Source organism: Typopeltis vanoorti, chromosome 13 (assembly GCF_054136105.1).
Source record: "Typopeltis vanoorti isolate ZY-2024b chromosome 13, IOZ_Tvanoo_1.0, whole genome shotgun sequence".
NCBI lineage: Eukaryota > Metazoa > Arthropoda > Arachnida > Uropygi > Thelyphonidae > Typopeltis > Typopeltis vanoorti.
Window position 1 is genome coordinate 32,643,404 of NC_143561.1, and position 14,620 is coordinate 32,658,023.

Below are 14,620 nucleotides of genomic sequence, written 5' to 3' on the forward strand. Positions count from 1 at the left end.
ATAATCAGGCACTGTCCTAGCTGGCATGACATTTATCTTTTATGTAGCATGTGGTTTAAGCCAATACAGAATACAATTTGGTCAGCTAAGTTAGAAATTGTTAACCTATCCTTGTATCCAAGTGGATGTCTAGTAACAGGGTACACTTTGAGATTAGATACAAGGTTAAAAGCCATCATCAATTCTCCACTTTCTTTAATTGTCAAAGTTGCCTTCCAGCTGTCTTATTAAGTAATCACACCCTACAATAACATTGATGGCTATTTACAGTTTTAATCCTCGAAATGTTAAGCACTCACTTTTATAATAAACTGACTTAAATTATGCACTATCACATTTTCAGTATACAAGGCACAAGCTGTATACAAGAAGACATTAGTGTAAAAATATATCGATAGTGTCCTCTGTGCCCTTGTAAATATTCACACATATAATTTATTTGTTAGTTGGTTGTCATCGTCAACTGTGCTTTTGTACTACCCTAAGTTTTACTGCACCTTAACTTCTATCAACTCTACACAGATAAGACATTAACCCGCCTACCAGTTAATCCTACCAAGTCTAATTTTTATCCCCCCCCCCCAACAGACCTAAAATTGGCAGCCTATTTAATATATGCAGCTCACCAACTCTCGCACAAATCAGTCAAAAAATGTATATATAATTTTATATAAATAAAGTAAAAGAAAATTTTATTTTTTTATTGACTGCACCATTCTGATTTAATTAATGTAGTTTGAGGTAAGTTAAGGGAGGAAAACAAGAAATTTTAACTATACACAAATTTACTTTAATACAAATCATGGCTAACCAAAATTTAATATGCACACAGGTTCACTAATTTTTTGAAGACAGTGCACTAACTAGAGAACAGGCAAGGTAGTTACTAAACAAAACATTTTTATTCTAAGCAAAAAAGTACAATACACATACAATTAGGAGAAATAATCTCTCTAAGCCCTTTCACTTACTAGGAACGCAATATTTACATTCAAGCTCTCAATACACTCATTGCTTAGTTACCTCAATTTGCAATACCAACTAACTTGACTTATATAATTAATAGTTCCCTATATCACAACTAAGCACATATTCATTCTTTAAACTAACAAGTTAACATTTAAACTTCCCTTAAAGACATTGACTTAGTTACATACAATTCCCTATAAGCACACATACAATATCGATTTGTAAGCCCTTGTCATTAACAAAACAGTGCTTACTTACATAAACCCTTGGATAGACGGTCCAATCAGTTAGCACAACCTTTAGTTGAATTGATTTGACGTTGTGTCCTGTTCCTTGGTGATTGTAGCTGTTTGAAAGATTCTGGCAGTCCTGGAAGTTTCCAGGAAAGCTAGTGTTGGAATTTCTATCTGGAACTTGCTGTCGTCACCACGAATTCTGTGGGTACCTACGCTCGCATAGCGTGTCCTTACTTCCTCGGAACTATCGAATTACACCTCTCCTAAACCCATGTTTGAAACATGTCCTTGGGACCAGACAGCACTGGGAACCTATTATCTGGAGACGAAAATCAAAAGGTGTCAAGAGACGAGGGAGAGAAAAAAAAAAAAGCCAAAAGACCTTCTGGTTTGTCTCAGTCCTCCTTTATACAATTCCCAGTCCTTTGTTCTTTACAAAGTTGTTTTCGGAATTAGCTGCCAGCGTGATGACGTCATTCTGTTCCTTCCGTTGTTTGGTGCCTTTTTCTAACATCATATGACCTTGCGACCTCTTGTTGTTGCTTCATCATCATGATAATCTGATGATGAATTAACCCAATAATTATTGGATTAATCCCTTACTTATCGTTTTACATACAGGACAATTTACATTGATATTTTTTTGCACTTTTACAGCAAAATTATTTACTCGTTTTAGTACAACATAATTTCTAAAATTCAAAATATTCAGAAAACCCTGTAAAATCGAACGCAAAAAAAAAAAAAAATGTAACAAAAATTTAATTATGCAAGAGATTTTACATTAGCAGCATACATGAGAGTTCAAACTAATTTTAACTTATAAATTTGAGAGTTAAGATTGAAATTAAAAACTAATTAATAATTAATCAGAGACCACAGATATGGCAGGTTTATAAAAAAATTATAGGAGTGAATGTATAGGTTACACAACGTCTTAATATCATTATTTTTTACATGATTATGCCATTGATGTCACCTATACATTCACTCCTATTTTTTTTTATAAACCTGTCTGATTAATTATTGAGCCTCTGTATCTCAGTCAGTATAGACGAAGCCCTTTGGTCAGAAAGACCTGGGTTCGATTCTCATCAGTGATGTGAGGAACCTTTATCTGGTCTCTTTCAACTAAAGGTGAATTAGCTGATCTCATATGGAAGTAGGAAGTTTTTTTTGCCCAGGAACTCTGGTTTTTCATAAGCTAGAACAGGCAAACTGGCCCCATGAACACAAATGGATTGCAGTCATGAATACGCACCAGCCATATGCCGGTCTCAAGCCCAGATCAAATTGGGGGGTTGGGGAAAGCAACGGTGAACTACCCTGTAAAAAAAATCTTGCCAGGAATACTTTTTGGGCAGTGTCTACAAAGTCACCTACAGTTGGAAAAAAATGTAGGTGACTGAAAGGAAAAAAAACAGGATTAATTATTGATTAGTTATTAAATTTCTATCTTGATTCTCAAATTTATAAGTTAAAATGAGTTTGAACTATCTTGTATACTGCTAGTTTACTCTTTTTTTTGTTAATTTTTTATTGATATTAAATTATACTCAAAATACTTTGGACAGACTGAAAGGAGGAATTCTCAGAATAGTGATAGAAGATAAAGTTCCTAGAAAAAGAGGAAGTGGTAGACTCTCAATGAGATGGATGGATGGATGGTGTCTGGAGTGACTGATTTTCAGAGCGTTGAAGCCTGCAGTAAAGCATACAACAGAGCCACCTGGTGAGGCCTGATTTGGCACATCACCGAGCAACAGAGTGACCCTATGGCATCTGATGATGATGTCCAATGAATAGATGGATGGAAGAAATTATATTCTTGTTTCATCCTTTATCAAAGTGTAAGCAAATAAAGTATGCATATGAAGTATCTTCATGTACAAACTGGTATATAGAGGCATACAATTTACCATCAAAATCGAAAATCAAAACTCGCTCCCGTTCCTAGACATACTAGTCACATGTCTTCCTTCAGGCAGACTACCCTTCATGGTCTACCGAAAACCAACACACACTGGCCAATACATACATACTAATTCATACCACCACCCATCACAAAAATATGGAGTCATTAACACCCTTAAAAACAGAGCTACAACAATTTGCTCTAACCAGCAAGCCCTGAATCAAGAACTAAAAATCATCAGCAACACATTCATAAATAATGGCAATAACAAATATACTATTTATAAAATACTCCATAAAACAACAACAAAAACGAATCTAGATTACAGTAAAACCATAGCCATCCCATACATTAAAGGGATATCAGAAAAAAAAAAAAAAAAAAAATCAACAGAATCCTACAACATTATAACCTCAATGCCACCTTTAAACCACCCACTAAACTTAAAACCATATTCAGCTTCTCTAAGGATCCCCTCCTCCCATTGGCACATCCTGGAGTCTATTGCATCCACTGCACCTGTAACTTACGTACATTGGTGAAACAGGATGGACAATCCCTATACACAAGAAAGAACACATTAGACACATTAAATATAACCATTATGGTGAAGCAGGCCTCTCAGATCACGTGCTCAACACCTTACACCAAATCAACTGGAAAAGCACCCACTCTTTACACCACACAAAAACCTGGTATGAAAGGAAATTTAAGGAAGCCTGCAAAATCCTGATAAACCACCCAAATATCAACAACAAAGATGGCATGAAAATCCCAAGGATCTGGATGGCACACATTCAGTCCACCTAATATATAAGATCCAGCATGTCAGGACTCTAGCCAATCTTCAGCTAGTATTAGAAACCATTCCATACCAACTGGCTGGAATGTACATGTATAATCATGGTGTTAATATATGTATATAGATAGATACATAGACTTGTTGTTGCGCCCAATGTATGTCTACAACCAACAGATAACACTAATAATAGGACTCTGGCGTTGATGTATAATTTTTTTTTTTCCACCAGAGGTCAGGCCAACAATTGTTGTAGCGGTTGGTCAGTAACTCTAACAAACCAGTTTGATTGTAGTGTGGTTTGTTTTCTGTGTATAGTTGTATGCTCCAGAAGATGACCTTGACATAAAGGTCGAAACATCGAATGTAGATTTTAGTTATATTAAACTAAAGTTTTTATTCAAACACGTAGTTGTCTCCATAATTTTCAAAAATGCATTTGGATCACCATGCTTAAAAGAAAGGAAATGGTATATAGAGGCATATCTCACACTTATGCCTCAGTGTGAGATACTGAGGCATTAACTGTAACACTTGCATAAATGAATAAACATGAATTTAATTTCTTGGCAAGTACAATTTATTTTGTAACTAAGGACAAAAAACTTTCTACGACTATCTCTGATCCAGAGTAATTTAATAACCAGGTGATACTCCTTTTTGTTACTTGTATATGTAAAATATGACTTCTTGACTAATTCAACATTGACATCTTCCAGTCTGGCTTTCACTAATGCTTTAATAATGTTCATCTCTGGTCTTTGTTCCTGGGAGTAGAGCAGTTCTGCTTGGTGGTAGGTATCTGGCTGTCACTGAGGGGAGCCAATGCTGAGTGTTCTGACCTGCAGTGAATCAGGTTAGAGGTGATGAGTTTAGCGATTCTTTTGGGTCACTTGGTGAGATTTAGAGCGATCATGTAGATCACTCAGTTTTTGTAGGTGTACCCCACAATTTAACAATCTCTCAATAAAAGCCAAACCAGTCTGTGTAGTGACCAATTTCATAATATCCATAATATTCACATCCATAAAGAAGTGTACATTACATTATAGCATACTGAAGCAATTGATGCAAAGTCAACAGCCTCTGTATACAAGTAGTCTAGTCATGAAGATACTTCAGGAGCAAACTTTATTTACTTACATTTGGGTGAAAGATTAAAGAATATAATTTCTTGGCAAGTATAACTTAATTTGCACAAATGGATAAACTTTCGACAAAACTGGATATTGCTGACATTCAAGAATGTGTGTTAGTAGAGTTCATTTAATCTGCTATGGTTACTTAATCAGAATGAGAGATGAAAAGTTAGTAAAGCAGATGTTTGATACCAGGATGGCAAATAAAAGATCAAGAAGAAGAAGACCATGCACTAGGTAGACTGATACAGACAGAAGTAGCTTAGAACACAGTAATATAACATCTGACAATACTGGAGTGCTGGCAAATAAGAGAATTATTTCTCAAATAAGACTAATTAGGAGGAAAACAGTTGATATCATTTAGTTAGTTATAATATAAACTTACTCATGTAGTACTATCACAGTAGCCTGTATGATTCAGACTTAGAAGTCTAGTTTGGTATCAGGAGTCTTGAAAAAATAATAACTGGCATGACACCCTAACACAGTGAGTCAAGGAAACTAAATTATAATGGGAGTAATGGTGAAATATGTGTGCAAGAGCCACAGTGTTATGTAACTGTGTTAATAATGGGAATGAGCATTATCATGCTCATTCCCATTATTAACGATTATGAGGGGAGAATGATTTTTTGTTCATCTGGTTGGGACCTTACAAACATATGCAAAGATGTCTGCATAAATAATACACTAGATAAGTACAGAGATTTGCAAGTTGTCCAACTGTGTCACACAGACAACAAACAAAAATATACAAAAGAGCATGCAGGTATCTTATTATGCTTATATACAAATGCTAAGAGTATCAAAAACAAAAGGGTGGAGTTTGTTTCCTTGGACAATACACTGAGACCTCAGATTGTAGTCATTGGTGAGACCTAGCCATTAGAAACAGGTATCAAGTGTATTTATCAAGGGTACAGTATTTTTAGGAAAGACACACAGGAGAGGGTGTGCTAATATGTTAATGATATTGAATGACTTAAATCCAGTTAGCATTCAGACCTGTATGGTAATACTAGTAACAGTTTTTCATATGGCAGTGAATTTGAAGCCATCTGGTATGAGGTAGTCTTACAAAATCAAATACATAGTGGGGTGTTGTTACAGATCTAGTGGATTGCTTGCTAGTTGCATTACCAAATAAAGATGATGTGTACAAAAAGAGTAATTGTAATTATTCTTTAATTATCCAAACACTGATTGGGTAGCAGTTAAATCTCATGAGAAGAATGAAACTGAATTTATTGAGCTGTTGCAAGACAACTTTCTCAAGCAGCATGTGACAGAAGAAACTCGAGGTCAAAGAGTGTTAGATTTGATTATAGTATCAGAGGGTGTTTCAATTAAAGACATAACTATTCTGCCTCTGGTTGGTGACAGTGATCATGCAGTACTCACTTGGGAAGTGGCAAGTTTATGAATGTTCCATTCAGGAAAGGTTACATGCTGAACTATAAAGCAAGGCAAAGACCAATGTATCCAACTATCGACCAATCAATAGCTCAGGACTGGTGGTGGTGGTGAAGATTTTGGAAAAGTTGGTTAGAGCTCGCATTCAGAAATGGGTTGACAAAGAATCTCTATTTTGCAATGAACAGCATGGGTTTTAGCAACTTGCTCTCATTTTAATAACATTGCCATTGAACTAGAAAATGGAAATGGATAAACCATGATACTTTTGAATTTTGCTAAGGCTGACAGAATATGGCATGGAAGACTGTTGCACGAATTGGAGAATATGGTTATGGATTATAAAATATTAGTGTGGATAAGAGGATAGCTGACTGACAGATATCAAAAAGTGGTACATGGAGGGGGAGGGGTGAATCTGCAAGATTCAAGGTAACCAGTGGGGTACCACAAGGATCGGTGCTTGGTCCACTGTTATTCAGTCCGTACACTAATGACATTGGAAAGAATTTGACATGTGACATACAGCTATTTGCTGATGATGAAAAGATAGGTAGGGTAATCAGAAGTGCTGCTTATATGCAGTACTTGCAGAATGATTTGAATAGGCTGGAATTGTGGGCAACTGTGTGTGTCCTGAACTTGGGCTGAGGGTCTAGGTCGAAAAATGTGCTAGTCTCCACTAGCTATGAGTTCACCTACAGTGCACAATGATAGAAGGATATTAGTAGGAACATATAACTGCAGATCTCTATGGGATGATGATAGATTGGAAGAACTGATGAAGGAATTGGAACATATAAAATGGGACGTTGTGGGCCTTTCAGAGATAAGAAGGAAAGAAGAAACTCTCATGCAATTAAAAGATGGACATCTACTCTACCATTGTGAATGTGACAGAAACTCAACTGGTGGTGTAGGATTCCTAATAAATAAAACAATCAAGGACAATGTCCTGTTTGTAAATAAAATAACATCAAGAATAGCTGAACTAAGTCTCTTCATAAATAAAAGATACCAACTGAAAATTATACAAGTATATGCCCCAACTATGGACCATCCAGATGAAGAGATAGAAGATTTCTATGAAACATTAGAATCCACATTAAATAATTCTAAAGAATTCTACATAATTATAATGGGTGACTTTAATGCCAAAATTGGAAGCAGAGATGACCATCTGAACTCCACTGGTAAATTTGGATTTGGACAGAGGAATGAAAGAGGAGAAAGACTTATTGAATTTGCAGAAGAAAATAACCTCTTTATTATGAACAGCTTTTTCAAGAAGAAAATCAACCGAAAATGGACTTGGAGAAGCCCAAATGGACAAACTTACAATGAAATAGACTTCATCCTCTCCAACAGAAGATATATAATAAATAATACCGAAGTGCTTAATAGATTTAACACAGAAAGTGACCACAGACTAGTAAGGATAAAAGTATGGATCAACAAAAAATGGGAACGGAATAAGCTCATAAGAAAAAAGTCCAATTTAGTGAATCTACAAAACCTCTACTACAATAAAAGCTGTTATAGAGAATCACTCAAAAATGAACTAAAAAAGTTAAACACAGCTACTACCATCGATGATGCTAATGAAATATTAACAAAATCTATCTTGAATTGTGCACTAGAAATAGGAGGTGTAAAAAGGCACCAAGGAGAAGAAAAACTAAGACAGGAAACCTTAGATCTGATGAAGAAAAGAAGAGACATGAAAAGAGATTTGAATGACACCAATAAAATAAAATATGCAGAAATTTGTAAAACTATATGTAAAAGGATGAAACATGAACTTAGATCATATAATACTAGGAAAATTAAAGAAACAATAGAAAACAATAGTAATATGAAGGTCCTAAGACGAACATTATCAGTTGGAACAAAGGAAATAGCTACTGTAAGAGGAAAAAATGGTGAACTTATAAAAAATAGAGATGCAATAATCAAAAGAATTCAGGAATTTTATACTGAACTCTGTGAAGACAAAGACCAGGACATCCAAGAATCATCTATGGATAACTCGAGTGAGGAAGAACATGATGCCCCTGAGATCTTAAAAGGTGAAGTGGAAATAGCACTGCAGGAAATGAAGAATGGAAAGGCCTTAGGAGAAGATGGAATTATGGTAGACTTCTTAAAACTGGGAGGAAGTCCTATCATCAAACAGCTGACTAAACTCTTTAATAAATGCCTAAAACAGAGAGAAATTCCAAAAAATTGGAACAATTCACTTCTAATATTAATTTTTAAAAAGGGCAATAAGGAAGAAATTAAAAACTACAGACCACTCACCACCATATATAAAGTTTTCACAAAAATTATAAATAATAGAATAAAATCTAAACTAGAGGGAATGCAATCCTGTGAACAAGCTGAATTTAGAAAGAATTACAATACTTGGGACCATATTCATACATTAAGACAGCTCATTGAAAAATCAATTGAATACAATAAACCCTTATGTCTGGCCTATATAGACTATGAAAAAGCATTTGATTCGGTTAAAACATCTGCATCACTAAAAGCACTTGAAACCCGGGGAACTGAGAAACCATATATTGAAACACTAAAACATATTTACAATAATGCAACTTCTGTAATTAAATTATATAAAAACAGTGAAAAGTTTCCAATACAAAAAGACATCCAGCAAGGCGACACCATATCTCCCAAATTATTTACAGCTGCACTAGAGGAAGTCTTCAGAAGCCTTGATTAGGAAACAAAAGGAATAAACATAAATGGAGAAAGGCTGCATCATCTGAAATTTGCAGATGATATTGTCCTGATAGCAGATAATCTTGAAGATCTGGAAGAAGGGCTAAATCAGCTAAATGAAGCCTACAGAGAAATTGGATTAAAAATAAATAGAGAAAAAACAAAAATAATGATGAATAAATACATAAACCATAGAACTATCAAAGTTGAAAACCATGAAATAGAACAAGTTACTTCATATGTATATTTGGGCCAACTGTTATCCTTTCAGGAGTGCCAAAGAAAAGAGATTGAACGAAGAATTCACCTTGGATGGATGGTTTATGGGGAAATGAGAGACAAATTCAGAAGTGACATCCCAATGAGTCTAAAAAGGAAAGCTTTCGACCAGTGCATACTTCCTGTCCTAACATATGGAGGAGAAACATGGACTTTAACAGAAGCCCTAAACAAAAAGCTGAGAACAACATCGCATGGAAAGACGTATGCTAAAAATAACATTAAGAGATAGGAAGACAAATATCTGGATAAGATCTCAAACAGGTGTCATGGATATTGCAAAATACATTAAACAGGGTAAGTGGAGATGGGCTGGCCATATTACCAGATGCACTGGTGGAAGACAGATTGGAAAAACGACAGAGTGGAGACCAATGGATGGAGCAAGACAAAGAGGAAGACTGAGAAGAAGGTGGAGAGAGAGATGAACTGGAACAAATTGCAGGAGTGAGATGGATGGGAGAGGCAGAAAACTGAGTGATCTGGAAAATCATGGGGGGAAGACCTTCATCCAGCAGTGGACAGAGCCAGAAGGTTAAAGAACAAAAAAATGTCAAGTCAGGCACTTTGGCATGATCAGATATCTAATGTCATATTATATTGTTGAGATTCTGCTAGAAATAACTGAGCAGGATAGAGATCATGGAATGTTAGTAGAGAGGAAGTTGAAGTTCAGGGACCATGTAGCAAAGATTGCAAATACAACTCAAAGATAATTGCAATGTTGAAAGGAACTTTCACACGTAAGGATAACGATGTTATTTTGCCTTTTTACAAGGCCTTGATAAGACCTCACTTGGAATAGTGTGTGCAGGTTTGATCTCCTGGTTTCCATTGTGATTCTGATACAGTGAAGAGAATGCAATGGAGCATGTTAAAAAATGATATCAGGATTGTGGAATACTAATTATTAAGACAGACTGAGAATTTGTAGACTGCAGACACTAGCAAACAAGAGAAAGAGGGGGTGTAATATGATTGAGACTTACAAACTTCTGAAAGAATCATACAGGATTTCAGTTGATGGAATTTTTTATTTAATGGAGAATGTGGAAAGAACAAGAGGGCATCCTTGGAAGCTGAGAATGAATGATAAGGGAATGAGAAGAAGGGAATGAGACTAGATTTTTTTCTCATGCAGTGGTGCCTCGATGAGTCCCTGACTCCCTGGAGGTCTCTCTTAATAATAATAATAATAGTAAGTCCTTCTTGTTGAACATGCCACATACTTCCATAATACATAGCTCTTAACATTACCACAAAGAAAAAGAGTAATATATCTTTAATGATTTTATTTGAAATATGGGTCTACATATTTTTGTAAGAATCTGCAAATGGCAGGAAAAAATAGTTGTTTCTGTGCTCAAGTAAATGAAAGTTAAACCTTTCCAGATTCCATGCACTATATAAGTCTATGTAATTAACAGAATATGGTATAAAGTTTTTCTTATTACTGGTTGAGATTTTCTTTCTTGAATACAGTTCCATGTAATAATAAAAAAAATCCCCCCCCCCAAAAAAAACTGTACATATCCTAAGTGTGAGATGAATTTCACTGCCCCCCCAGTTAGACCACTGCTCTACTTATTGGGGATCTAAAGTGGCTTAAAATGTTCCATGTTTGGTCTCTATATCAGAGTTTTCAGATTATATATAGAATACATAAAAATACAAAAAATATAAAATTTATAAAAGCAGAAAAGAATACTTAACCTGTCACTAATGCTACTAATGTACTATAAGTTTGCAACCCTTCATGGATTGAAGCATAAAAGCACATATTAAGAAAAATACTTTTCTCAAAATTGGAAATTTGACTAGTATTTTTCTAAAATACCAATCGTATTCATTCTGAATAAAATGTCAAAAGGATTTACCGGTTATCCACTAGTGGCGGACTCATACTCCCAAATAACATTTCGCATATTACATGTGCTTGTACAGCTGCTAGAAGTCCACATGGTCCTGCCTATTGTAGGAAAATAAATAAATAAATGGTAACCATAAAGGTTTTTATTTCCTCTTATAATAAGCAAACTTAATCCTTCCTTTACCAGCTATTAACTATACCAACTTCTTCAAATTTATTTTCTTATAACTTCATTTAGATATTTATTATATATAGTTTTAATCAGCCAGATTTAATGAGTTTTTAAAAATGTTTCTTTGAAATATTTTAAAACCCTACAATTAAAAATTTCTGTTTGAACAAAAAAATTTCATAATAAAACGTCAGTACTTTTTTTTTTTTTGAGTTTACACGAAGCTATCAGATTCAATCAAATATAATATTCAAATCCTTTCCAAATGAAATCCTTAATTTTTAAGTTTAAAAATATTAATATTTAGGTAACATTACTGAAATTTAAATGTATGGTAGTTGTCATAAAATATAGCTGATGATATTGAAAGTTTATTTTTCACTTGGTTAGACTATAATAAATTTAGTTTAATCCAGGCAACTCATTACCTGATGTTGCTTATGCCTTGGTATCTCCACTTCTGGGCCTGGCTCCCACTGATGAGACCTCAATAAAGGTCGAAACCGGTCTGGGTAGTGGTCCTTACCCTAATGCATAGCAGCATACATGTCCACAAGGAGATGTGCTTTGCATTATGGGAGATACTGAGATAGGAGTGATGATAGCCTCATTCACCTTTGCAACAAGTTGCCTGGTGTTGCACCACCTTAGCTCAGTCCTGAAGATATTTTCAGGTGTGTGTTTGCTCACACTTGGATAAAGAATTAAACTAAATTTATTATAGCTGATGATATAATCTCCAAAAAAATGACTAAGATGAGATTCATATGGAAATAAAGGAACAGCTTCAGTATTTAATGCTAAACATGAAGCCTTGAATAGCAGGCAATTTCAAGAAGAGAGATGAGAAAATATTAAAATGGAAAATTGGACAATAAGATATTTCTTGATGCAAATGTAAGTTTCTGTAGTTTAGCAGTTCTTTGGGGAGTTTTTGGTATTGAGACCACATTATGATGTAAATAATGAGTTTAATAAAAATAAGCAATTAAAGCTCAACAAGTTTCATAAGCTGTAAGACTTACATCATCAGGAGTACTGGTAGAGAAAAGTTTTTTGTGTAAAACTTTTAACAATTAATTACATATATTAGATGTTTTGATAATTTCAAAACTGCTACATATAATTGATAAACCAGAAGACAAACATATTCTAAGAACATGTGCGAGATCATGATTAAAAAAAAAAAAAAATAAACATCATATAATAATATATAATAAATAATATAAATATAATATATAAATATATAAACATAAAGATATAACCCAAAAATCATTTTAAGGGTTCTTCCAGGGTAAAAAGATTGAGAAAGGCTGCTCCAATATGGTCATTCTCATGCTCAATCACATCACTTTACTTCACTTCACTCACTTGCTCCTACTAGGTGTAGTTTCCCCTGACTGCACTTTCACATACTCAGTGAACAATGCATTCTGAAAGCACCTAACTCCAAATCCATTTAAATGCAATCTATCAGCATTAAATACAGAGTTTAAAAATGTGCTAGTCTGGTCATCAGTTATGAGTGAGAATTTTTAGCTAATGAGTAAAAAAAAATCAGAATAGCAGCTTCAATTCAGTCATCAGTATTATTTGTGAAATGCTGATTCCATTTCATTTTTTATGTATTGTATAGTTGTTTGTGTTAACCTTGATTAACACATCTACTAAGCAATACTGTCATTACAAATGCCTCTGGCTGATTATCACTGATTTCATCATCATAATGCTAATTATGGGTATAGACCATATTGGTCTGTTGCAGTCTCATTATCCATCCAACATCCTCTTTCTGATTTTGTTAATGGAATATGACCAGTGATAGGATAGGATAAGATAGGATATGCATTTATCATTTTATATACCCCAAATATTTTGTTATATTCTAACCAAAATGTTTTTCAATTGTTTTCTGAGAGTTACTGCCATATCATACAACATCAGTGACCCTGCCAATCCAACAATGTTTTGGAGCCTATCAAAATTCAGAAACACACTAATGTCATTATATGTGAAGACCAAAAGGTTTTATTTTATTGTGATTTTTTATGATATGTTGAATGTTTTCAACATTTGCTGAATGGCAGAAAAGAAATTGTTTGCTTTTTTCTATAAAAGTGATTCAAGATATATTATAGTGTTACAAGCGAAAATGTAGCAAAAAATGATATTAATAAAAATAACAAATGATTTTGAATCACTTATAAAATATATGATTTTTGTCTACAGAGACTGATAAATATATTAATATTTTTGTTAAGACATTATTAACATATGTTATATGCTAACCACGGTAAAGACCACCTAGGCTAACATCTGAAGATTGAGATATTTGCCTGAATGGTAAGCAAGTATTTCAGTCCATAAGTCTACAAACTGTGCACCATTCCTTTTGCACAACCTAAGCACTGATTCCTTTGCAATCAACTGTAATCCTCCTCAACTCATCTCCGTCATACCACAAGTAGAAAATTGACTATCTTTATCACTCTTCTTTGCTTTTTTTATTAACTCTTTAATATCTTCTCTCATACAATATTTTTCATCTTTCAAGTTACTGATGCAAGCTACAATAAATTCTTTCTTATAAATTATGGAGACAACTACAATGTTATAGAACTTCAGTTTAATATAAACCAAAATAATCACCTGACATTTCAACTTTCATATCAAGGTCACCATCCAGAGTATGTATGTATGTATGTGTGTGTGTCTGTGTGTATATATATATATATATTTTTTTTTTTTTTTGGAGTGAAGTTTATAAGGCAGCACACTGGAATAAGTTGATAACATTTATTTTACTTGACAACCATGACATTTCATCCTAACTGCACAGGATTTCTTCAGGTATAAATATACAAACTAGTAGACCAAATAGAAAGGACTAACAAAGGTGACAACTGTTATGCAGTTATAGAAGAGACTGACATTATTTTTAAAATATTTCTAATTGTTCAGAATGTTCTGTATGCTTTGGCATTCATGCGAACGTGTTTGACTAATGAAGGCCAGGCTGAACTCAGTCAAGTTAATACTTTGGTTATTATTTAGATGTTTAGGATCTAATGCTATTTCCAAAAAATTTCAACATTTAA

The 14,620-nt window shown here is 34.1% G+C and overlaps 1 protein-coding gene across 7 annotated transcripts in view; it reads right to left on the reverse strand.

Annotated features, from left to right (window-relative positions):
• The window catches only part of LOC150100035 (putative ubiquitin carboxyl-terminal hydrolase MINDY-4), a 376,809-nt gene that overhangs the window by 257,162 nt on the left and 105,027 nt on the right, over positions 1-14,620 (reverse strand). For all 7 annotated transcript variants that reach the window (XM_090402889.1, XM_090402887.1, XM_090402888.1 and 4 more), the window contains exon 8: positions 11,358-11,445. In XM_090402889.1, the coding sequence (XP_090259015.1) occupies positions 11,358-11,445 (88 nt within the window). The remainder of the gene's footprint in view (positions 1-11,357; positions 11,446-14,620) is intronic.